The 26,380-nt window shown below is 52.0% G+C and overlaps 1 protein-coding gene and 1 pseudogene across 1 annotated transcript; one reads left to right on the forward strand and one right to left on the reverse strand.

The window, feature by feature from the left end:
- Positions 1-462: 462 nt before the first annotated feature.
- Positions 463-1,621, forward strand: LOC147987608 (uncharacterized). Its single transcript, XM_087540382.1, has 4 exons — positions 463-522; positions 601-750; positions 1,037-1,456; positions 1,499-1,621. Exons 1-4 carry the CDS (start codon positions 463-465, stop codon positions 1,619-1,621), a joined length of 753 nt encoding a protein of 250 aa, XP_087396508.1.
- Positions 1,622-4,819: 3,198 nt separating this feature from the next.
- On the reverse strand, positions 4,820-26,178 carry LOC147987609 (uncharacterized; annotated as a pseudogene).
- Between the last annotated feature and the right edge of the window lie 202 nt (positions 26,179-26,380).

Consider the following 26,380-nt stretch of genomic DNA (forward strand, 5'->3'; position numbering starts at 1 on the left):
TCGTAAGACGACAGGTGGGCCGCGCCAGCCGCTGACGCGTGGCCCATCCGGATTCATTTGCTTTCATGTGAAAACGACACCCCGCTTTCCCTTTAATTTCTTTTTTTGAGGTAATAACACTGCAGGTCCCTGAACTTGCATGTCAGATGATGGTTTGGTCCTTGAAATTGAAAAAGCTTGGAATATTCTATCCAATCGGATGTGCAAGTTTAGTCCACATCCAATCCGAACGCACCAAGTGGAGCCAGCTGGCCTGGGCTGGTCAGCGCCGCGAGTTTTTCAGTTAGCCCCCTCCCTTTGTGACGAATCAACCCGCACTTCAACACAATGTGGCACATGTTTTGGAATATTCTATCCTGTCGGCAGCTCCCCCCCTCCATTCACCCCTCTGCTCCCTCGCTTCCTTCCTCTGCTCCAGCTCGTCGCCGTCGTCCAGCCCGCTGCCGACACCAGCTCACCGCCATGGTATCTTGGAGTGAAGGATCCAGCTCGTCGTCCGACGGCTACTCTGTGACAAGTGAGGTTAGTTCGTCACTATCCTCTGGCAGTTATAGGGTTAGGGCAAGAATTGGGGATTTTGTTGACTGGAATGTGTTGTAGGCTCCTGCTCCTGCCGTCATTTTCTGCTCTGAGTGGATAGGCATTGCTTCAGATCTTGCAGCTAGATGTGAACACCAATATGTCTGTGAGAAGTTTGTGTCCTTTGAATTAGTTGATAGTGGAAGGAGGTATCTTGCTTGTGCACAAAAGGTAGTAGATCTATATTTAAATACACACTTGGAATGTTTCATCTTACCGTGATCTGTATAAGAGTGTGGCATAGCATCATGTTTGTGAAGTGAACTTAATTTTTCAGTTAACAGCATCTTGTTTTTGATTTTTTACTGAATTTGAAATGAACTAACTGAACTTAAATGAACTTAAATGAACTTAACCCTAACTGGACTTAATTGAACTTAACAGCATCTTGTTTATGAATTTAACTGAACCCAAGCTTTTTCATTAATCTAAAGTTGTTTTCTATCTTATTTGATAGGATGAATGCAACTTTGTGGAGTGGATTGACCCTGAATGGCCTGCCACTCTGAAGATGAGTTTAGCCAGGGTTTGGGGCATGTATGAAGATGAGAACAAGCTAAGGCTCAGGGAAAATGTAGTTAATGCTGAAGAAAATTTTAGGGTTGTGAAAGAGAAAGAAAAGATGGAAAAAGATCTGAGGTTTTTTAAAGTTGATTTTGCTAAGATGGTGGCTGACAAGGAGCAGGCAATTACAGAATTGGGCAATGCAAGACTTGCTCTTTCTGACCTACAGCAAGAGCTTGAGAAGAAGAAGCTGTTTGATAAATCTACCACTAGCATTCATCAGTTTGTGAGGGCTAAGGCAGAGAAAGAGAGGGATGAGATGCAGCAACAGATGGACAAAATGAAGGAAGAGATGGAGAAACTGAAGGAAGAGGTGGAGAAAATGAAGGAACAAATGGACAAAATGGTGTCACAGAGGGATGAGTTGAAGAAGGAGAAGAAGAAACTAGAGTACATGATTGGTGATCTATTCAGGCACAAGGAGGAGACCAAGAGCAAGATAAGGAGGGTGAAGGAGATCTTAGATGAATTTGAGTAATTCATTCAAGAAGATCTATTAATTAGTTGTATTGGTTTTGTTGGTTTAATGCCAGTATTATGTAATGCACTGAATTTGTATGAGTGCTTTTAGTTAACTAAATCTGTATGACAGCTTTTATTGTTACTAGTTATCTGAATGTCTCCAGATAAGTGCAATTTTTACAGTGTCAATTAACTTAGTTTGTAGTTAACTAAAGTTCAGTTATTTGAAGATTCAGTTAACTGAATGTAAATGATATATCTTCAGTTAAACACAAATTGAGTTATCTGAAGATTCAGTTAACTGGATTTAAATGAGCAATCTTCAGTTAACTACAAATTCAGTTATCTAAAGAATTTAGTTAACTGAATTTTAATGAGAAATCTTTAGTTAACTACAAATTGAGTTATCTGAAGATCACAACTTAACTAAATTTTAATGAGAAATATTTAGTTAACTACAAATTCAGTTATCTAAAGATCACAACTTAACTGAATTTTAATGAGAAATCTTTAGTTAACTACAAATTCAGTTATCTGAAGATCACAACTTAAGTGAATTTTAATGAGAAATCTTTAGTTAACTACAGTCATCTATATCTTCAGTTAACTGAATTTAAATCAGATATGTTCAGTTAACCACAATTTCAGTTAACTGAATCTTCGGTTAACTGAATTTAAATGAGTTATATTCAGTTAGAATTGCAAAGCAACAGCAGCAGCAGCATTGCAAAGCAACAGCAGCAGCAGCAAAATGCCCTACATAACTATTGCATTCTTTCTTTGCAAAGTTGTAGCTACAGACCACATTATAACAGAGCATTTGTAAACAGCAGCAGCACCAGCAAATCAAAGCATGATAACAAGATAGGCATAGCAAAGCAGATTAACTATATAGATAGCATGCAGATGTCCTAAACATTGCAGGATAGTTCAGACAATATAGCAGAAGTGCAACATTACAATTAACTTATGTGCTCTGCATATATAGAGCACACCTAACATAACCTAACCAAAATATCACTAACTTATATGCTGAATTTTCTTGCTAGTTAGCATACCTAACTACTGCATCATCTTCTTGTCCATCATCTTCAGTTCTTCAGGTGCTTCAGGCGCTCCGAGCGGTGCACCTCCCCTGCAAATGGCCTTTTCTTCGTCTTCTCCGGCTTCTCCTTCTCCTCTTCTGCCTCATCCATCACCTCCTGCTTGACGATGTCAGGCACATCTGGGAGCACCTCCACGTCAATTGGGAGGTCTCTGTCGCCCTCATTGGCGTTGTGGACTGGCGCCATCATCTGGATCTCGTCCTCTTCCTCCTCTTCCTCGTCGTCCGACAGGACAATGACGGACACCTCCTCATCGCCAGACGAGGCATACGACGCAGAGGAGTCAGAATCCCCTCTGTAGCCCGAGTCATTGTCGGAGTCCACCTTGCAGTACTCCGAGTCGGACGATAGAGAGATGTCGTCGTCGACGTGCACGAGGGGCACCGACGCAGGCAGGGCCAGAACCACATCGTGGACGCGCTGCATCCTCGACCACATGCGCGTCGGATCCGGCTGCGGCTGCTGCGTGGTGGCGGACCTGTACATCCACCAACGCCAGCGCTGCCTCGGGTCGTTGGAGCGCATCTCCGCCATTGCGAAGCGGAAGATGTTTGCCGGAGGCGTACCTGGGCCGTCCACGAGAGCGCGCCTCTTCTCGTCGTCGGTCATCTGGTCGATGAGGCCCCATGCGTGGTCCCTAAGCATGTTGATGCTGGGGAACCACCGGCCTATCTCCTGGAGCTCCGCACGCGCGACCTGGTCGTCTCCTGCCAGCTCGTCGACCATCCTCTGCCATGTAGGGTGGCTGTCCATGGCGTCAGCGGCGATGTCGAGATAGCCGGCGAGGGTTTTCTTCTCAGGTGGAGTGGGAGGTGGGGAGCGTAGAGCCCGAGGCGTCGTGAAACGGTAGTGGTGAGTGGGGGCGGTGGGTGGTGGGTGGTGGCCTCTTAATAGGAATGGAAGAGCGAACGGCACCGCTCTGACCAGCATGTACAGTTTATCTCAGTATAATAAACGTGGCAATTAGTATCTAGCAGATCACTAGTACTAGCGCACTGGCATAGAGCTTAGCCTATCACACAAAGGGTCCTAGGCTCGATCCCTAGGACAAACATTTTTTGGGAAAATTATTTTTAGTTCACAACAGCAGTATTCACTCCAAAACATATCATGATTTTGTTAACCCAGCACCTCTTTTTGAAGATATTTTTTAAAACCTTTTTTCACATAAAAATAGCAATGTTCATTTCAGTTCAAAGCAGCAATGTTCATTTCAGTTAGCACAACAAAAATCAGGAAAATTCAGTTCACTAAGTTAACTAAGTTAACTGCATCTTCAGTTCACTAAGTTAACCGCATCTTCAGAATCACTAACACTGCATCCATGTAAATTCCAACTTAAACTACATCACTGAAATGCATCATCAAATTAAGTTACAAAAAGGGCAATGAATGCCATTGTGAGCCACTGTTTGCCATCAAAAATTAGGCAATATAAGCCACTGTTTGCCTATCAAAAAGGCATGTCCATAATATAAAATTACTGTAGGCCTTAACAAAAAAGAATGGCAGACAATAACTGTCACCAAATCACTGATGTGGTGCCATGAAATCATCAGCAGGTGCATTGAGATCAGGAATTGTCCTCTGATCTCCAAACAACAGCCATCTCCATCCTGCATATGGAACATTTGTTGCTCCTCCTCTCCCTGCAAATGGCATTGCTCCTCCTCTCCCTGCAAATGGCATTGCTCCTCCTCTCCCTGCAAATGGCATTGATCCTCATGTCCAAGCATATGGATTTGCATTTGCTGCTTCTCCTCTCCCAGATGGAACTTCTCCCCTCCCTGCATTTGCATTTGCTGCTATTCCTCTACCTGCATTTGCATTTGCTCCTCTTCCTCTGCTTGCAACTGAATTTCCTCCTCTTCCTCTGCCTGCAACTGAATTTGACCCTCTTCCTCTTTCTGTAGTTGCTCCTCTCCCTGCATCTGGATTTCTTTGTCTTTTTCTTCCTCTCCCCTACCAGATCCTTCTCCTCTGTCAGCTACTGTGGTTGCCCTTGTCTATCTACCTATGTTCATTTCTGTAGTAACCCTTGGCTGAGGTGTTGCATCACCAGCAGCAACAACAAATGCAGATTGCTCAGGCAGTGGCCCATGAACCCTCTAAGGAGCTCTTCTTGCAAGCTCTCTCTGAGTCATGTTGTAGACCATACTGAATGGTGTGTCAATTGGATCCAATAAAGGATCTGGCTGGTTAGGGAAGATGTTATGCACAAATTCAAATAAGTACAACAAATTCAGTAAAATTCAGTAAAATGTAGTGAAATGCAGTGACATGCAGTAAATTGTAGTAAAATGCATGCACCTGAGGAAATGTTGGGTCATCATAGTTCTCATCAACAACCTCCACCTCTTCTTCAAAGAGAGCCTCCTGCCATCTGTAATGCCCCTTTCTGTTGTGATCAGCTCTCCCACAAATAGAGCGGTGCATTGTAACACCTTTTTTGTTCAAAACCCTAACACCATTCTTGATCTTCTCCTCTGGTGTCTTCTTCCTGTTTTTCTTGGGTCTACCCAACTGTTTGGTGAACACTGGTGGATACACCTTATAGCCATTCTGTTTCTCCCACTCCTTAGGGTCTGGAAGAGGGACAAGAGTGTATCCATAAGCTTTGAGATATGTCTGAACAGTATAGCAGTCATGAACCAGTGTCTCTGGGTCAATTCTCTCCTCCCTGCAACATGCTATGCAATGGCCACATGGTACTCCAGATAACTGCCATCTCCTGCAATCACAAGTGTGCAAGCAGAGGTCCATAGTGTAGCTATTGTTACCAGACTGAACTCTGAAGATTTGCTGGCCAGCTTCTGTTACATGGCAGTTAGCAGCAAACTCTGTGTTCTTATCTAACTTCTTGATCTTGGGACATATTCTCTGGCCTGTCCACTTTTCAATAGCTTCTCTTTGTTTGCTAACAATCATGTTCATCATCTTATAGAAAATGTACTCAAGCATGCTGAGCACTGCCATCTCTCTGCCCTCAAGAATGTAGCTGCATACAGATAGGAAGATAATAGGTTAGTATGATATGATAATTAGCAGTACAGATGGGCTATATGTTAAAATCAAAACAACTTAGGAAATTGACCACCAAACTACATGTTAAAAACCTCATAGTTATTGTTGAGCAGTATGTCACATTTGGGGAATTCACTGAAGAATGCTTTGCACCAAGTTTTCCACTCTAGTCTTTCAGTCCAGTGGAAAGCAGCTGAACTGTGGTCATCCATTTTTTGACAGTTTTCTCTCCACTTCACTTTGTTTGGTGATCTTGCAATTGCCCACAAGGCTTGCTTAAGTACCTCTCCTTTGTGCTTCTCATTAAAATTCTAGTAAACATGCCTGACACAAAACCTGTGTTCTGAATCTGGCCAAACTTTGTGCACTGCATTTATTAAACCTTTCTGTTTGTCACTCATGATTGTGAAAGGAGCAGTGTTAGTGATGTTGAGATCATCTTTGAGAGTGGTCAGAAACCACTCCCATGAACCTGTGCATTCAACTTCCACCCATCCCATTGCTATTGGGAATATGCAGTCATTGGGATCAATACCAACAACACTAAGTAGCACTCCTTTGAACCTTGTTTTCATGTGACAACCATCAATGAAGATGATTGGCCTGCAGCCCTTTAGCCACCCTCTCTTACATGCATCATATGACCAGTACAATGTTTTCAAACATTTTCTGCCCAATGGAAATTTTGTATCTTTCACGAGTGAAGTTGTGAGCATAAATGTAGACCCATGGTTTTTGGTCCTTAATTCTTGTCCATAGTCCCAAAGCCTACTGAATTGCTCTTCCTCATCACCATGAATCTCATTAAGTGCTTGCTTTCTAGCCCTAGCAAGCTTCCATCTATTAGGAGTAACATTGAATTCCTTAGTAATTTTCCTTGAAAATGTTGCAAGTGACATCTTCTGGTCATCTCTGAACTCATCCAAGAAAAACCGGCACAGAAACTTGGCTGTCAAATCCTTCAACTTCCACTTTTTTTGACAGATATGCTCTCCAAAGTAGGCCTTGATGACAAATCCTCCAGTCCTGTTGTCCTTGCTAGCTTTAAGCAGCCATGGGCAACCTCTCTGACAAACAACCTCTAATCTCATCTTATCATTCTTCAACTTCTTGATTTGCACTCTGTTCCTTATAGAATAAGCAGTAAGAGCTTTTCTCAGCTCAACCACATCAGAAAATACCATCCCTAATTTAAATATAGGGGATTTCATGTCCACCTTGGAATTGAAAGCTTTGAACTTCTATTTTACTTGCTCTTGCTCTTCAACAGAGAGGTTTAGATCTTCATCCTCAAGTAAATAGTCTGGCTCCACCTCTTCCTCAACTTGCTCAGCTTCTTCATCAACATCAAAATCAATGTTGTCTTCATATAAATCATCATCTATGTCATAATCACTATCACTGAACTCTGAATTAGAGAGCACTGCATCCTCTGCAGCATCATACAACACATTATCTGTTGCTCCACCCTCTATCAGCAAGTTATCTGTTGCTGCACCATCAGTTAGCAAAGTCTCTGTTTCTGTTCCATTAGCAACCAAGTTGTCTGCTTCTATGTTATTTGCTGACACCTCTGAAATGGGATCTTCAACATAGACTGAAATGAGGCTGTGAGAAGATGCTGCACTGGCTGCAACAACATTTAACCTGGCCATTATGACAGAACTCTGAATTATTGGCACTGTCAATACCAAATCTTCCCTACAATTACTAATGGAATCTGCATGGTCAACCATTATTACAAGCACCTTATGCTGACTACTAGCTCTGATCATGTGTTGCACATCCTCATCACTTCTAGTTCTCAACATACCATCTGAAATTGTTTTGCCAGGCATGCACCAATAAATTATGTGCTCAGCCACAGGATATCCCAACCATAGCAAGTGCTCTTCAATAGCTGAATATGAGAATGTGCCAGCATCAACATAGTCAAGCACCTCCACAGAAGGATTATAATACTCCATGTTATTTCTTGGTCCACAGAAAAGCCCACCATGCTCAAGTTCCAGTGTAAAGAATGGCAAGCGCACCTCTTCGGAGTGCTGCGCTGCCGTCGAGGACACACCATCGAGCTCCGCCGGCAAGTGTAAGAAGACAATGGCAGCTCCGCCAGAGACGAAGAAGGTGTCCGCCAAGGAGGACGGCACTGGTGGTACCTTCACCATCAGTGCCACTCTCGACCCTAAATAGGAAAGTGAGCTCATTGCTTTCCTGTGGGCGAATGTCGACGTGTTTGCGTGGCAACCGTCTGACATCCCCGGTGTTCCCAGGAAAGTAATTGAGCACCATCTTGCCGTTTGTCCTCATGCGCGGCCCGTCAAGCAGAAGGTCAGGAAGCAGGCAGTGGAGCGCCAAGAATTCATTGCAGAAGAGATCAAGAAGTTGGAAGCAGCAGGCCTTGTCAGAGGAGTGCTCCATCCTACGTGGTTGGCCAATCCTGTGGTCGTGCGCAAGGCAAACGGGAAATGGAGACTTTGTATCGATTTTACCGATGTTAACAAAGCTTGTCCCAAAGACCCATTTCCTTTGCCGCGCATTGACCAGATTGTTGACTCCACAGCCGGATGTGATTTGCTTTCATTTCTTGACGCATATTCAGGATACCATCAGATCTTCATGGCAGAAGAGGATGAGGAGAAAACCGCATTTATTACTCCATGTGGCACGTACTGTTTCATACGGATGCCTTTCAGATTAAAAAATGCTGGTTCAACATTTGCAAGAGTAGTCCATGTCGCCCTTGAGCCACAAATACACAGAAACGTAGAAGCCTACATGGATGACATAGTGGTCAAGAGCAAGGACAAGGCAACTCTGATCGAAGATTTAGACGAGACCTTTGCAAATCTGCGCAAGATCAGCCTCAAGCTCAACCCAGAGAAGTGTGTGTTTGGAGTCCCTTCCGGCAAGCTTCTCGGGTTCTTCGTGTCTCAGCGGGGAATTGAAGCCAATCCCGACAAGATCAAGGCCATTGAGCAGATTGAAGCACCAAAGCGCGTCAAGGATGTGCAAAGACTTGCCGGTTGCATGGCTGCTCTCAGCAGGTTTATCTCTAGGTCTGCTGAGCGCGCCCTGCCTTTTTTCAAATTATTGAAAAAGGCAGGTCCAATGAAATGGACTCCGGAAGCGGAGGCTGCGCTGCAAGACTTGAAGAGATACATGTCCTCCCCTCCAATACTTGTCGCACCTAAGCCACAAGAGAAGTTGCTGCTGTATATAGCGGCAACCAATCAAGTGGTTAGTGCTGCGTTAGTAGCAGAGAGGGAGGCAGATGACGAGCCAGCAACCACGGCAAGCGCATCCAGCGACAAGCAACGGGCTTCCCCAGCAAGCTCTGGTCCTGACAAGGACGGATCTACGCAGATGCGCGAAGAAACACAAAAGAAGATGGTGCAGCGTCCAGTTTACTTTGTCAATTCCCTTCTGCAGGGGGCTAGGTCAAGGTATTCTGGCGTGCAGAAATTGCTTTTCGGCCTTCTCATGGCCTTGAGAAAGCTGCGCCATTACTTCCAAGCACATGAGATCACAGTTGTCACTCGCTTTCCGCTGAAGAGGATATTACAGAATCCAGAAGCGACAGGCAGGATTGTTGAGTGGGCACTGGAACTGTCAAGCTTTGGCCTCAAGTTTGAGAGCACTTCAACTATCCAGAGCAGAGCATTGGCAGAATTCATAGCAGAATGGACGCCAACACCAGATGAAGAAATTCCAGAGACGAGCATCCCCGTCGATGAAGCAAGCAAAGAGTGACCGATTTACTTTGATGGTGCCTTTTCGCTGCAAGGCGCCGGCGCTGGCGTGCTGCTTGTCGCACCCGCCGGAGAGCACCTCAAGTACGTAGTCCAGATGCACTTTCCCAAGGAGCAAGCAACAAACAATACTGCGGAGTATGAAGGCTTGCTTGCCGGTCTCAGGATCGCGGCAGACCTTGGGATCAAGAAGCTCATTGTCAGGGGTGACTCACAGCTTGTCGTCCGCCAAGTAAACAAGAACTATCAGAGTCCGTTGATGGAAGCTTACGTCGACGAAGTGAGAAAGCTAGAAGAGCACTTTGAAGGCCTACAGATGGAGCATGTTCCAAGAGCTCAGAACGCCATTGCCGACGACCTCTCAAAGTGCGCCGCACTTAAGTTACCTGTGGAACCAGGGATCTTTGTGCTCAAGCTGACTCAGTCGTCCGTAACGCCATCAACTGGATAGAGCAAGAAGAGGAAGTTGATTTCTGGTGACTATTTGCCGGCAGAGCTCCCCGAAGCCGCCGCCAAGAAGGTCCCCAAGATCAACGCCAAGAGCGCTGAGGAGCAGTCTGCTCCGGCAAGCCCTGGGGTTTGTTCCATTGAAGCAGAAGCTCCCGACAAGTTTTGCTCCGGCAAGCTTGCCGGGGAACATCAAGCTCCGGCAGAGGCTCAGGTTCTCGCCATAGAAGCGGATGTTCCCTCAGCAGCAGATTTGCCTTTAGACCTTGTTGTCGAGCCACAAGCTCCAGCATGGGCACAGCAGATTGTCCGTTTCCTTCAGACAGGAGAACTTCCCGAAGAGCAAGAAGAAGCGGAAAGAGTAGCCCGGCAGTCAAGTATGTACCAGTTTGTCGACAAGACACTGTACAGAAGAAGACTCAACGGTGTGAAATTGAAGTGTATTCACCGGGAAGATGGACGAAAGCTGTTGGCAGAGATACATGGAGGCATATGTGGTCACCACATTGGCGCAAGAGCACTTGTCGGCAAAGCATTCCGGCAACGTTTCTTTTGGCCAACAGCCCTCCAGGATGCAACTGCACAAGTAACCAAGTGTGAAGCGTGCCAGTTCCATTCCAAGCAGATACACCAACCAGCTCAAGCTCTCCAGACGATCCCTTTATCCTGGCCATTTTCGGTCTGGGGGCTCGACATCCTCGGCCCCTTTCCCCGAGCAGTCGGGGGCTTTGAGTACTTGTACGTTGCAATCGACAAGTTCACAAAGTGGCCGGAAGTGGAACCAGTGAGGAAGGTGACCGCACAGTCAGCAGTCAAGTTCTTCAGGTCGATTGTTTGCCGCTTCGGGATCCCTAACAGGATAATCACCGACAACGGTACGCAATTCACGAGCCGCACCTTCATGCAGTACGTCCAAGATCTTGGCGCCAAGGTCTGTTTCGCTTCTGTTGCTCACCCGAGAAGCAACGGTCAAGCGGAGAGGGCAAATGCTGAAGTGCTGCGCGGGCTCAAGACCAGAACTTTCGACAAGCTGCACAAGTGCGGAAGAAACTGGATCGAGGAGCTGCCGGTGGTTCTTTGGTCGATCAGGACGACGCCAAATCGAGCCACTGGCCAGACACCTTTCGCTCTAGTCTACGGAGCAGAGGCAGTTCTTCCCACGGAACTCGTATACGGGTCACCTCGAGTGCTCGCTTATGATGAGCTCGAGCAAGAGCAGCTGCGACAAGATGACGCGCTGCTCCTTGAGGAAGACCGTCTTCAGGCTACTGTGCGAGCTGCTCGCTACCAGCAAGCTTTGCGCCGCTATCATAGCCGCAAAGTTAATGCCAGAAGTTTCGAGGAGGGCGACCTTGTTCTTCGGCGTGTTCAGTCCGCCAAGAATTCCAACAAGTTGACGCCAAAGTGGGAAGGCCCTTACCGGGTGAAACGAGTCACTAGGCCTGGCGCTGTCCGCCTTGAGACCGAAGATGCCATTCCGGTGAGCAACTCCTGGAACATTGAGCATCTTCGTAAGTTTTACCCGTAAGGCGCGGTTGCCGGAACCTGTTCCGACAACCACCCTTTGTACAAGTCTTGCCGCTGTTGCATGTAATCCTTTGTACAAAGCCGGGCGCAGATCCCGTGCATAAGTAAAGCTCATGTGCTCCACACATTTCGTCAATTTAATGCTTTCTATTTTTTGCATGTATTATCTGACACTTTGTGCAGCACTTACTCCCCGGTAAGCAATAACGAGCCATAAGGCTCCATATCTTTATTTTTTCTTCTTTCTTTTTTCTCAAGAAAAGGAAGGTTCCCTCGCCCACAAGTTTGCCGGGGGGGAAAGGAGAAGATAATGGTGTGGACCAGGCGTCGTTCAAGAAAGTTTCGCCTTACCGGGAAGCAAACAACAGAAAAGCTAAGTTGCCAAAGTTTGAGCAATCAGATTTTTTAAATTTTAAGTTATCTCCCTTGAACGACCGCACTTTGTATGGAAAACCTGTGCGCAGAGGAACCAACTCGTAGCTAGTTGCGCCCTTACTTTGTTTCGAGTCCGCTCAACAACTTAAGTGAGCTGCAACTAGTTGCGACAAGGTTTCTTGTCGGTAGCGGCACCGCCAGCAGGCTGCTGACGTCCTGCACTCAGCGCTCGCGGCTCAGGTGCCTGCACCGGCAAGTTCCCTAAAAGCGTAGGGCAAAAACATACAAAGGGAGGAATCAAGTAAAGGGAATAACATTGCAGTCAATACCCAGAATAAAGTTATATTACAAAGATAGCTTGTCGCGGCTCTAATAGATTGTTTTCATAAACATGACAAACAGCGACAAGAAAAGAAGAAATGGGCGGCCTAGTCTACGCGATCGCCTTCGATCCTCTTGATCCCGCTCACCTTGTCCACAATGGGTGCGACAAGGGCCTTGAGCGCCTCCAGATCGGCATCCGGCGGCAGGGTCTTGAGGACGTTGGTGAGGTTGAGGCCCGGATTGCGGAAGGCCACCTTCACCAACACTTTCTGAAGAGCTCCTGCGCAGATCTTGCACGACTCGTCGGCCAGCTGCTTTGGGACCCTCTCCCGGAGCCGCTGAAGGGCCGTCGCCACGCCCTTGAAGAACAGGACAAGCTTGGCGCTGGGTTGGAGGTTCTCGTCGGAGGGGTACCCGAGATCTTCCATCCCCAGCTGCGCCAACTCCCTGTCAATGTCTGTGGCGGCATTCACAAGACTTTCTGTCCAGTGCTCCACAGTCTCCCTGAAGGCGTTTTGGGTGGCGGCAACACTCTCTAGCAGCGCCTTGTCGGCCTTGATTTCCTCCTTCAAGGCCGCCTCCTGCTTCTTGGCGCCGTCCAGCGTCTTGGTCAAAGCGGACAGCTTCAACACAAGATCTGCATTATAGTTCTTGGCGGCGCTGAGCTCCTTGCCCTTCTCGGAGAGATCGGCCTCCAGCCGCGCCACCTTCGTCTTCAACTCCTCCTTGGCGGCCTCGGCGGCGGCGGCGGCGTCCTCTGCTTGTTTGAGGGCTCCGCCGAGTTTTTCCTCACGCGCGGCAAGCTCCTCCTCGTGGGCGTCAAGATTGACCTTCCGCTGCGCCAGCTCGCCCTCCTCCGCGGCTAGCTTCACAGCGGCAAGTCGCTGCCGCTCTTCGACTTCAGCCTTCTCGAGGAGGAAGGCCTTCTGCGCTTCGGCGAGCTGCTCCCGCTCCTCCGCCAGGGACCGGAGGGCTTCCCGGTGGAAACCCCCGAGCTCTTCCGCGCGCTTCTCAATGTCTGCTCCCGCCTTCGCGACAAGCGCCTCGCGGGATTCCAGTTTGGCTTGCCGCGCGCGGTGGAGCGACAGCAACTTCCGCAGCAGCCGCTCTTCTTCGGGCTCGTTGCTGCTGCTGCTCGGCGCGTCGACCAGCGTTAGTCCAGCGGAGGCGAGCACCTCCCCGTCGAAGATCTCCCCCTCGACCGGCGCCCTGGAGCTTGATGCCCAGGGAAGGTTGATGAAGACGTCGTCGCCGTCCTTCAAATAGACGCCTGGCTGGGGCTCTTCGGAGCCTGGCGCTGCGGCAGCGGCGGACGGGTCGGCGGTCGGTGTAGCGCCTGGCGCTCCTGCGGCCTCAGGGCCATCAGTGCGATCGCCAGACCCCTCGCCAGTTGCCGCGGCAGCAGCCTTGGCGGCCTCTGCGCCGGCGGGATTGTCAGCACCGGCCCCTTCGTCGGCGGCAACCTCGGTCCCCATCTGCTCCGCAGCGGATGGGTCTGACGGCAGGAAAAGGGGGAAGAGTCAAGCAAATATTCAACAAGAAGAAGATCAAGAGAAGAAGAATCCAAGGGAAGTTTTGAAGCAAGAGGAGTACCTGCACCGGGTTCTGCAGTCGTGGTCTCCGCCGTCGGGGGGCCGCCGGTGCTATCCCTTGCCGGAGAACTTCCCCTCGCCGGAGACCTCTCCCTTACCGGATAACCATCCCTTGCCGGAGGACTCTCCCTTGGCGTTTCGGGGGAGGCCTCCGGGCGCTCCTGGTGGGGCTGCTCTGCTCCTACACAAATCAGCAATCAAATATCAGCAAAGACAGAGTATCCATGCGCACCTCACAAGCGGAAAGCAAACCATATACTTACGCTGGGGGCTGCTCTGGAGAAATGTTGCCGGGTCCGGCAAGGTTGTCTCGGGCGCACCCCCTGTCGTCGCGGTGGGCTCGTCCTCAATGACAATCACCGGGACCTTGGCCCTCTTTGCTGCTCTCTGGGCCAGAGTCCTAAAGAGGAACAAGTTCAGAGGAAAGCAAATGAGACACAAGACCAACAGTAAGGACTGAAGAACTGCAAGTATAACAAGGGAGTCTTACTCTTCTTCTTCTTCCTCGTCGGAGCTGAACGCGGAGAAGTCGAAGTCTGGCTCACGTCCGGCGCGAGGAGGCGGAGGAGTAGCTTCCCTTGGCCGCTTGGTGGGAGCAGTGGCTGCGGTCTGAGACGACCCCGCAGCGTGAGAAGCGGCAGGAGCAGAAGCGGTGGTCCGAGAGGACCCCGCTCCAGTTGCCGCATCAGCGTGAGGCGCTCCCGCGGCAACAGTGCTTGCCGCGGTGGAGCGTGTCGCGCGATTTTACCGATGTTAACAAAGCTTGTCCCAAAGACCCATTTCCTTTGCCGCACATTGACCAGATTGTTGACTCCACAGCCGGATGTGATTTGCTTTCATTTCTTGACGCATATTCAGGATACCATCAGATCTTCATGGCAGAAGAGGATGAGGAGAAAACCGCATTTATTACTCCATGTGGCACGTACTGTTTCATACGGATGCCTTTCAGATTAAAAAATGCTGGTTCAACATTTGCAAGAGTAGTCCATGTCGCCCTTGAGCCACAAATACACAGAAACGTAGAAGCCTACATGGATGACATAGTGGTCAAGAGCAAGGACAAGGCAACTCTGATCGAAGATTTAGACGAGACCTTTGCAAATCTGCGCAAGATCAGCCTCAAGCTCAACCCAGAGAAGTGTGTGTTTGGAGTCCCTTCCGGCAAGCTTCTCGGGTTCTTCGTGTCTCAGCGGGGAATTGAAGCCAATCCCGACAAGATCAAGGCCATTGAGCAGATTGAAGCACCAAAGCGCGTCAAGGATGTGCAAAGACTTGCCGGTTGCGTGGCTGCTCTCAGCAGGTTTATCTCTAGGTCTGCTGAGCGCGCCCTACCTTTTTTCAAATTATTGAAAAAGGCAGGTCCAATGAAATGGACTCCGGAAGCGGAGGCTGCGCTGCAAGACTTGAAGAGATACATGTCCTCCCCTCCAATACTTGTCGCACCTAAGCCACAAGAGAAGTTGCTGCTGTATATAGCGGCAACCAATCAAGTGGTTAGTGCTGCGTTAGTAGCAGAGAGGGAGGCAGATGACGAGCCAGCAACCACGGCAAGCGCATCCAGCGACAAGCAACGGGCTTCCCCAGCAAGCTCTGGTCCTGACAAGGACGGATCTACGCAGATGCGCGAAGAAACACAAAAGAAGATGGTGCAGCGTCCAGTTTACTTTGTCAGTTCCCTTCTGCAGGGGGCTAGGTCAAGGTATTCTGGCGTGTAGAAATTGTTTTTCGGCCTTCTCATGGCCTCGAGAAAGCTGCGCCATTACTTCCAAGCACATGAGATCACAGTTGTCACTCGCTTTCCGCTGAAGAGGATATTACAGAATCCAGAAGCGACAGGCAGGATTGTTGAGTGAGCACTGGAACTGTCAAGCTTTGGCCTCAAGTTTGAGAGCACTTGAACTATCCAGAGCAGAGAATTGGCAGAATTCATAGCAGAATGGACGCCAACACCAGATGAAGAAATTCCAGAGACGAGCATCCCCGTCGATGAAGCAAGCAAAGAGTGACTGATGTACTTTGATGGTGCCTTTTCGCTGCAAGGCGCAGGCGCTGGCATGCTGCTTGTCGCACCCGCCGGAGAGCACCTCAAGTACGTAGTTCAGATGCACTTTCCCAAGGAGCAAGCAACAAACAATACTGCAGAGTATGAAGGCTTGCTTGCCGGTCTCAGGATCGCGGCAGACCTTGGGATCAAGAAGCTCATTGTCAGGGGTGACTCACAGCTTGTCGTCCGCCAAGTAAACAAGAACTATCAGAGTCCGTTGATGGAAGCTTACGTCGACGAAGTGAGAAAGCTAGAAGAGCACTTTGAAGGCCTACAGATGGAGCATGTTCCAAGAGCTCAGAACACCATTGCCGACGGCCTCTCAAAGTGCGCCGCACTTAAGTTACCTGTGGAACCAGGGATCTTTGTGCTCAAGCTGACTCAGCCGTCCGTAACGCCATCAACTGGACAGAGCAAGAAGAGGAAGTTGATTTCTGGTGACTATTTGCCGGCAGAGCTCCCCGAAGCCGCCGCCAAGAAGGTCCCCAAGATCAACGCCAAGAGCGCTGAGGAGTAGTCTGCTCCGGCAAGCCCTAGGGTTTGTTCTGTTGAAGCAGAAGCTCCCGACAAGTTTTGCTCCGGCAAGCTTGCCGGGGAACGTCAAGCTCCGGCAGAGGCTCAGGTTCTCGCCGTAGAAGCGGATGTTCCCACAGCAGCAGATTTGCCTTTAGACCTTGTTGTCGAGCCACAAGCTCAACCATGGGCACAGCAGATTGTCCGTTTCCTTTAGACAGGAGAACTTCCCGAAGAGCAAGAAGAAGCGGAAAGAGTAGCCCGGCAGTCAAGTATGTACCAGTTTGTCGACAAGACACTGTACAGAAGAAGACTCAACGGTGTGAAATTGAAGTGTATTCACCGGGAAGATGGACAAAAGCTGTTGGCAGAGATACATGGAGGCATATGTGGTCACCACATTGGCACAAGAGCACTTGTCGGCAAAGCATTCCGGCAAGGTTTCTTTTGGCCAACAGCCCTCCAGGATGCAACTGCACAAGTAACCAAGTGTGAAGCGTGCCAGTTCCATTCCAAGCAGATACACCAACCAGCTCAAGCTCTCCAGACGATCCCTTTATCCTGGCCATTTTCGGTCTGGGGGCTCGACATCCTCGGCCCCTTTCCCCGAGCAGTTGGGGGCTTTGAGTACTTGTACGTTGCAATCGACAAGTTTACAAAATGGCCAGAAGTGGAACCAGTGAGGAAGGTGACCGCACAGTCAGCAGTCAAGTTCTTCAGGTCGATTGTTTGCCGCTTCGGGATCCCTAACAGGATAATCACCGACAACGGTACGCAATTCACGAGCCGCACCTTCATGCAGTACGTCCAAAATCTTGGCGCCAAGGTCTGCTTCGCTTCTGTTGCTCACCCGAGAAGCAACGGTCAAGCGGAGAGGGCAAATGCTGAAGTGCTGCGCGGGCTCAAGACCAGAACTTTCGACAAGCTGCACAAGTGCGGAAGAAACTGGATCGAGGAGCTGCCGGTGGTTCTTTGGTCGATCAGGACGACGCCAAATCGAGCCACTGGCCAGACACCTTTCGCTCTAGTCTACGGAGCAGAGGCAATTCTTCCCACGGAACTCGTATACGGGTCACCTCAAGTGCTCGCTTATGATGAGCTCGAGCAAGAGCAGCTGCGACAAGATGACGCGCTGCTCCTTGAGGAAGACCGTCTTCAGGCTACTGTGCGAGCTGCTCGCTACCAGCAAGCTTTGCGCCGCTATCATAGCCGCAAAGTTAATGCCAGAAGTTTCGAGGAGGGCGACCTTGTTCTTCGGCGTGTTCAGTCCGCCAAGAATTCCAACAAGTTGACGCCAAAGTGGGAAGGCCCTTACCGGGTGAAACGAGTCACTAGGCCTGGCGCTGTCCGCCTTGAGACCGAAGATGCCATTCCGGTGAGCAACTCCTGGAACATTGAGCATCTTCGTAAGTTTTACCCGTAAGGCGCGGTTGCCGGAACCTGTTCCGACAACCACCCTTTGTACAAGTCTTGCCGCTGTTGCATGTAATCCTTTGTACAAAGCCGGGCGCAGATCCCGTGCATAAGTAAAGCTCATGTGCTCCACACATTTCGTCAATTTAATGCTTTCTATTTTTTGCATGTATTATCTGACACTTTGTGCAGCACTTACTCCCCGGTAAGCAATAACGAGCCATAAGGCTCCATATCTTTATTTTTTCTTCTTTCTTTTTTCTCAAGAAAAGGAAGGTTCCCTCGCCCACAAGTTTGCCGGGGGGGAAAGGAGAAGATAATGGTGTGGACCAGGCGTCGTTCAAGAAAGTTTCGCCTTACCGGGAAGCAAACAACAGAAAAGCTAAGTTGCCAAAGTTTGAGCAATCAGATTTTTTAAATTTTAAGTTATCTCCCTTGAACGACCGCACTTTGTATGGAAAACCTGTGCGCAGAGGAACCAACTCGTAGCTAGTTGCGCCCTTACTTTGTTTCGAGTCCGCTCAACAACTTAAGTGAGCTGCAACTAGTTGCGACAAGGTTTCTTGTCGGTAGCGGCACCGCCAGCAGGCTGCTGACGTCCTGCACTCAGCGCTCGCGGCTCAGGTGCCTGCACCGGCAAGTTCCCTAAAAGCGTAGGGCAAAAACATACAAAGGGAGGAATCAAGTAAAGGGAATAACATTGCAGTCAATACCCAGAATAAAGTTATATTACAAAGATAGCTTGTCGCGGCTCTAATAGATTGTTTTCATAAACATGACAAACAGCAACAAGAAAAGAAGAAATGGGTGGCCTAGTCTACGCGATCGCCTTCGATCCTCTTGATCCTGCTCACCTTGTCCACAATGGGTGCGACAAGGGCCTTGAGCGCCTCCAGATCGGCATCCGGCGGCAGGGTCTTGAGGACGTTGGTGAGGTTGAGGCCCGGATTGCGGAAGGCCACCTTCACCAACACTTTCTGAAGAGCTCCTGCGCAGATCTTGCGCGACTCGTCGGCCAGCTGCTTTGGGACCCTCTCCCGGAGCCGCTGAAGGGCCGTCGCCACGCCCTTGAAGAACAGGACAAGCTTGGCGCTGGGTTGGAGGTTCTCGTTGGAGGGGTACCCGAGATCTTCCATCCCCAGCTGCGCCAACTCCCTGTCAATGTCTGTGGCGGCATTCACAAGACTTTCTGTCCAGTGCTCCACAGTCTCCTTGAAGGCGTTTTGGGAGGCGGCAACACTCTCTAGCAGCGCCTTGTCGGCCTTGATTTCCTCCTTCAAGGCCGCCTCCTGCTTCTTGGCGCCGTCCAGCGTCTTGGTCAAAGTGGACAGCTTCAACACAAGATCTGCATTATAGTTCTTGGCGGCGCTGAGCTCCTTACCCTTCTCGGAGAGATCGGCCTCCAGCCGCGCCACCTTCGTCTTCAACTCCTCCTTGGCAGCCTCGGCGGCGGCGGCGGCGGCGTCCTCTGCTTGTTTGAGGGCTCCGTCGAGTTTTTCCTCACGCGCGGCAAGCTCCTCCTCGTGGGTGTCAAGATTGACCTTCCGCTGCGCCAGCTCGCCCTCCTCCGCGGCTAGCTTCACAGCGGCAAGTCGCTGCCGCTCTTCGACTTCAGCCTTCTCGAGGAGGAAGGCCTTCTGCGCTTCAGCGAGCTGCTCCCGCTCCTCCGCCAGGGACCGGAGGGCTTCCCGGTGGAAACCCCCGAGCTCTTCCGCGCGCTTCTCAATGTCTGCTCCCGCCTTCGCGACAAGCGCCTCGCGGGATTCCAGTTTGGCTTGCCGCGCGCGGTGGAGCGACAACAACTTCCGCAGCAGCCGCTCTTCTTCGGGCTCGTTGCTGCTGCTGCTCGGCGCGTCGACCAGCGTCAGTCCAGCGGAGGCGAGCACCTCCCCGTCGAAGATCTCCCCCTCGACCGGTGCCCTGAAGCTTGATGCCCAGGGAAGGTTGATGAAGACGTCGTCGCCGGCCTTCAAATAGACGCCTGGCTGGGGCTCTTCGGAGCCTGGCGCTGCGGCAGCGGCGGACGGGTCGGCGGTCGGTGTAGCGCCTGGCGCTCCTGCGGCCTCAGGGCTGTCAGTGCGATCGCTAGACCCCTCGCCAGTTGCCGCGGCAGCAGCCTTGGCGGCCTCTGTGCCGGCGGGATTGTCAGCACCGGCCCCTTCGTCGGCGGCAACCTCGGTCCCCATCTGCTCCGCAGCGGATGGGTCTGACGGCCGGAAAAGGGGGAAGAGTCAAGCAAATATTCAACAAGAAGAAGATCAAGAGAAGAAGAATCCAAGGGAAGTTTTGAAGCAAGAGGAGTACCTGCACCGGGTTCTGCAGTCGTGGTCTCCGCCGTCGGGGGCCCGCCGGTGCTATCCCTTGCCGGAGAACTTCCCCTCGCCGGAGACCTCTCCCTTACCGGATAACCATCCCTTGCCGGAGGACTCTCCCTTGGCGTTTCGGGGGCGGCCTCCGGGCGCTCCTGGTGGGACTGCTCTGCTCCTACACAAATCAGCAATCAAATATCAGCAAAGACAGAGTATCCATGCGCACCTCACAAGCGGAAAGCAAACCATATACTTACGCTGGGGGCTGCTCTGGAGAAATGTTGCCGGGTCCGGCAAGGTTGTCTCGGGCGCACCCCCTGTCATCGCGGTGGGCTCGTCCTCAATGACAATCACCGGGACCTTGGCCCTCTTTGCTGCTCTTTGGGCCATAGTCTTAAAGAGGAACAAGTTCGGAGGAAAGCAAATGAGACACAAGACCAACAGTAAGGACTGAAGAACTGCAAGTATAACAAGGGAGTCTTACTCTTCTTCTTCTTCCTCGTCGGAGCTGAACGCGGAGAAGTCGAAGTCTGGCTCACGTCCGGCGCGAGGAGGCGGAGGAGTAGCTTCCCTTGGCCACTTGGCGGGAGCAGTGGCTGCGGTCTGAGACGACCCCGCGGCATGAGAAGCGGCAGGAGCAGAAGTGGTGGTCCGAGAGGACGCCGCTCCAGTTACCGCATCAGTGTGAGGCGCTCCCGCGGCAACAGTGCTTGCCGCGGTGGAGCGTGTCGCGCGGCGCGGCGGCTGTGGGCTCGCTTGCCGCTCCGCTGCATCCCCGGCCTTGCGGAGACGCCTTCTTGGTGGAGATTGAGGCTCTGCTTGCGGCGAGCTGTCTGAAGATGAGGTGGAAGACGAGTTGATCTCCAACGAGCCGCTCGTGTCCTTGGCGGGCTCGCTCGACCCGGCGCCCTGCCCGGCAAGCTCTTTCTCGCCGGCAGGCTCCCCTCGCTCGGCACGGCTTCCCGCCTCTGCTGCATCTGCCTCCTCCATAGTGAATTCAAACTCGCCCGCGGCTGCGGCTGCCGCCGCCTCTTCCAGCCTAGTGGCGATGAGTGCCATCTCCGCATCGGTGGTGTCGCGGGTGAGGCTGTCCTTCTCGTCGGGGCGGATCGCCACTTCTACCAAGTCATCGAAGAACTGCTGCACGACGTCGTCTGCAGGCTCCTGCCAAGTTGGCACAATTCCATGCGAGTCGCACTCCGGCATCATTGCACGGATGCGGTCGACCGCGGAATTGTTGCACAACGGGACAACACCCCCCGGCAACCTGAAAACTTCAGAATGTTGGGGGTCATACTTGAAGAGCTCCTGAAGCATCGCGTTGAGCTCCAGAACTGTGAAGTTGAAGTTGAGGCCCGGCCGCAGCCTCATGATGTCTGCCGCATTCTTGAACTCCCAAGTGGGCCTCCCCCGTTCCTGCAGGGGGCGATGCAGCGGCGAAGGAAATCCGCGCCAACAGCGCCTACAGTGAGCCCGGCAAGCCTGAGGCGTAGGATCCGGGTGACAGCAATCTTCAGCCTGTCGTCTTCCGGGGCCACGTCACTCCAATCGCTGCCGCGTGCTACTGGGGTTTGGCGCCGGGTGGTGAATGGCTGCAGGTTCTCCTCGTCAATCCAGCACCAGTCTGCCCTCCACTCCTCCCACTTGCCGCGGAATTCTCCCTCCAGATAAGTCTCCTTCTTGCCGGCCCTTGAGATCCAGGCGATTGCACCGGATAGAGGCTCTCCTCTCTCTACTCGGGGTATGAAGAAGTGGCGAAAGAGGGCTACATTGGGATGGACTCCGACAAAGTTTTCGCAGAGATGTGCGAAAACTGCCATGGTCAGAACGGCGTTGGGGGTGAAGTCAAGGAGGTGGAATCCATAGGTATTCATGATGTCGCAGAAGAATTCAGAGAAAGGCAGGCAGAGCCCGCAGTAGAAGAACAATGCAAAGAAAGGTTATCCATTTGGGGCTTTCTTCCAAGCGGCGGCGGGGAGTACCTTCGTGCGCGGGTGCGCTCGTGTCTCCGTCAACCAGAAGAGGTAGAAGTTCTCCTTCAGCGCCTTCGCGGCAAGCTTGGGGGGGGGGGAAGACTGCTCGCTCCTTCCGCAGCGCCGCAAGCCGCTGCGCCTCGGTCGACTTCACGCCCTTCCCCTTGTCAGCTTTTGGAGCCATGGCGGAAGCGGTGGAGGAGGTCGACGGCGTTGGTGGAGCTGGTGGCGATGGGGGGCGGAGCGCTGCTCTCTTTCGGCTTTGGGAAGACGAGGGAGCGGCGGAGATTTCTGAGATTGGAACAGCAACGGGCGAATGGGCGAACTGCCCCTGTTTCCCCTGCTTATAAAGGGGGAGGGGGCGGACGTTCCGCATTTCCAAATAAAGAAACCACCCACGATCTCTCCCACGACGCCGCATTCAACGCGTGCCGTTCGGGGAGGGCGCGGTGGATACGGAGTGACATACGCCGTAACCTAGGCCACGTGTGCCCGTGCCCTGTTTTGGGCCTGGCCCAACAGCGCTCGGCACCGTGTATGGCCCAGGCCCGGGGGCTCCTGTCGGTGTACTAGAGTAGGGGTACCCTAGTATCCCGAACTTGTGCACGGGCAGTCGCAGCATCCCGCGGCAAGGCTTGCCGGGTGACCGCCAAGGTCCTCCGTGGTTCCTTTGGAGCCATTCAAGAACAAAGTATCCCAGCTAAGGAGACAAGACCCCGGCAAGAGGAGCTTGCCGGGAAGGCCAACCAAAGCACCTCAAGACCCCGGCAAGAGGAGCTTGCCGGGAAGGCCACCCAAGGCATCTCAAGGAACTTGCCGCTACGCGTCGCACGTCCCGGCAAGGCCCGGTGAGCGACAAGCTCCCGGGCGCGACAAGACAACAACCGCGGCAAGGCGCTTGCCGCGGCAAGGCACCACTGTGCCCGCGCTCCAGCACATCCACCAACGTTCTGGGACCCTTCCAGGCGAACGTGGCAGGAGGCTGTGCAGCCAGCGGTGAGCGGTGGCAAGCGGCGCTGACAAGATCGCCATCGTGGCGAGCGGTGGCGTCCCCGACGGTCCCTTTTTGCACTGTTTAGGCGACACAGACGGGCATTCAATGTCCTTGTCCCCTGCCGTCAGGGTTAGGTATGATACACTGTAGCAGGTAGCTGTACCTACCGCAACACCTTTCCATTTTTGCCCTTTGCCTCCGTTGCCACCTGCTGGTGACCCCTTGATCATATAAAAGGAGGCCCGTGTGCAACGTAGAGGGGGGGTTCGAAAAACACTCACGCTCGGTCTCGCTAGCTGCTGGTGTGTACTGTAGCACTCCGCGCTCCCGAGCAAGAAATCAATACAAACCACAAAGCAGGAGTAGGGTTTTACGCATCCGTGCGGCCCGAACCTGGGTAAATCGCTCGTGTGCTTCGCCTCGATCTGCTCTTTGTGCGACCTCCGCCCCCGCCGAACCGAAAGGGACTGGGCCCGCCGGTCCCATAGGTGTTCGTGGATCAGTCCCCCGACATCTTTGGCGCCGGGTGGTGAATGGCTGCGGGTTCTCCTCGTCAATCCAACACCAGTCTGCCCTCCACTCCTCCCACTTGCCGCGGAATTCTCCCTCCAGATAAGTCTCCTTCTTGCCGGCCCTTGAGATCCAGGAGATTCCGCCGGATAGAGGCTCTCCTCTCTCTACTCGGGGTATGAAGAAGTGGCGAAAGAGGGCTACATTGGGATGGACTCCGACAAAGTTTTCGCAGAGATGTGCGAAAACTGCCATGGTCAGAACGGCGTTGGGGGTGAAGTCAAGGAGGTGGAATCCATAGGTATTCATGATGTCGCAGAAGAATTCAGAGAAAGGCGGGCAGAGCCCGCAGTAGAAGAACAATGCGAAGAAAGGGTATCCATTTGGGGCTTTCTTCCAAGCGGCGGCGGGGAGTACCTTCATGCGCGGGTGCGCTCGTGTCTCCGTCGACCAAAAGAGGTAGAAGTTCTCCCTCAGCTCCTTCGCGGCAAGCTTGGGGGGAAGACTGCTCGCTCCTTCCGCAGCGCCGCAAGCCGCTGCGCCTCGGTCGACTTCACGCCCTTCCCCTTGTCAGCTTTTGGAGCCATGGCGGAAGCGGTGGAGGAGGTCGATGGCGTTGGTGGAGCTGGTGGCGATGGGGGGCGGAGCGCTTCTCTCTTTCGGTCTTGGGAAGACGAGGGAGCGGCGGAGATTTCTGAGATTGGAACAGCAACGGGCGAATGGGCGAACTGCCCCTGTTTCCCCTGCTTATAAAGGGGGAGGGGGCGGACGTTCCGCATTTCCAAATAAAGAAACCACCCACGATCTCTCCCACGACGCCGCATTCAACGCGTGCCGTTCGGGGAGGGCGCGGTGGATACGGAGTGACATACGGCGTAACCTAGGCCGCGTGTGCCCGTGCCCTGTTTTGGGCCTGGCCCAACAGCGCTCGGCACCGTGTATGGCCCAGGCCCGGGGGCTCCTGTCGGTGTACTAGAGTAGGGGTACCCTAGTATCCCGAACTTGTGCACGGGCAGTCGCAGCATCCCGCGGCAAGGCTTGCCGGGTGACCGCCAAGGTCCTCCGTGGTTCCTTTGGAGCCATTCAAGAACAAAGTATCCCAGCTAAGGAGACAAGACCCCGGCAAGAGGAGCTTGCCGGGAAGGCCAACCAAAGCACCTCAAGACCCCGGCAAGAGGAGCTTGCCGGGAAGGCCACCCAAGGCATCTCAAGGAACTTGCCGCTACGCATCGCACGTCCCGGCAAGGCCCGGTGAGCGACAAGCTCCCGGGCGCGACAAGACAACAACCGCGGCAAGGCACCACTGTGCCCGCGCTCCAGCACATCCACAAACGTGTCGCTCTGGGACCCTTCCAGGCGAATGTGGCAGGAGGCTGTGTAGCCAGCGGTGAGCGGTGGCAAGCGGCGCTGACAAGATCGCCATCGTGGCGAGCGGTGGCGTCCCCGACGATCCCTTTTTGCACTGTTTAGGCGACACAGATGGGCATTCAATGTCCTTGTCCCCTGCCGTCAGGGTTAGGTATGATACACTGTAGCAGGTAGCTGTACCTACCGCAGCACCTTTCCATTTTTGCCCTTTGCCTCCGTTGCCACCTGCTGGTGACCCCTTGAGCATATAAAAGGAGGCCCGTGTGCAACGTAGAGGGGGGGTTCGAAAAACACTCACGCTCGGTCTCGCTAGCTGCTGGTGTGTACTGTAGCACTCCGCGCTCCCGAGCAAGAAATCAATACAAACCACAAAGCAGGAGTAGGGTTTTACGCATCCGTGCGGCCCGAACATGGGTAAATCGCTCGTGTGCTTCGCCTCGATCTGCTCTTTGTGTGACCTCCGCCCCCGCCGAACCAAAAGGTCCACAATCTGTCCCATTGATGAATCACAAACTGTAGCAACAAAGTGCATTATGTAAGCAAAAACATATCACATCTCAAAAAACCTCTAAGTAGGTAACTGAACAGTAAAATAACTGCAACTAAACTTAATAAATTCATATAACTAAATTGTGTAACCTGCAAGTTAACTCCAAGCAGCAAGTTAAATTCAGTTAACTGCATGCTGGATGCTGCAAGTTCATCGAGGAAATTCAGTTATGCATTCTTTTTGCAAGAACAGGGTAAGCACAATCTTCAACCAAACTCAACCAACCACAGTCAACAAATTCAGCTAACTGACTAAATTCAGTTAACTGACTAAATTCAGTTAGCTGACTAAATTCAGGCAAAATTCAGTTAACTGACTAAATTCAGTTAGCTGAATAAATTCAGATAGAACTTGCTGAGTATCTACTAAACAACAGCACTACATTGTGCCCGAAAGAACATTTGCTGCACAAGAACCCTAGCTTCTTGGCAAAATCCTAAATTTCACACCCTAAACCTAGCCCGAAATCAACGACCACCTCAATAACCAGCTTCGCAACTTCGGAAGCTGTATAGACACAGAATTCCAACGCAAATACCCGCAACGCTATCCAAAGGGGGTGATCCGCCGGTGCTGCGGACGACGCGGGAGGACGATCAAACCAGAGGAGGAGGGGGAGGAACAGAGCAGAGAGAGGAGGAGGAGGAGGACGCACCATAGTCGGGAGGAAAGACGCCATGCGGGCGAACTTGATGCGCGGTCGGAGGAGGGACGACACCGCCGGTGTACTCCGGTGACGACGCCGCCATGGTTGCTGACGTCAGCCAGCACCCGGCGCCTGCAGTTGGCGCGAGCAAGACAGCAACCAAGCCAAGTGGATGAATGATTGGGGGTGGGGAGGGGACAAAATAAATTCAGGTGTTTTTTGCTTCGAGGGGGACGAGTAGTACTGCGGGTTGATTCGTCACAAAGGGAGGGGCTAACTGAAAAACTCACAGCGCTGACCAGCCC

Source organism: Triticum urartu, chromosome 2A (genome assembly GCF_056163025.1).
Source record: "Triticum urartu cultivar PI428250 chromosome 2A, HENAU_Tu73, whole genome shotgun sequence".
Classification (NCBI taxonomy): domain Eukaryota; kingdom Viridiplantae; phylum Streptophyta; class Magnoliopsida; order Poales; family Poaceae; genus Triticum; species Triticum urartu.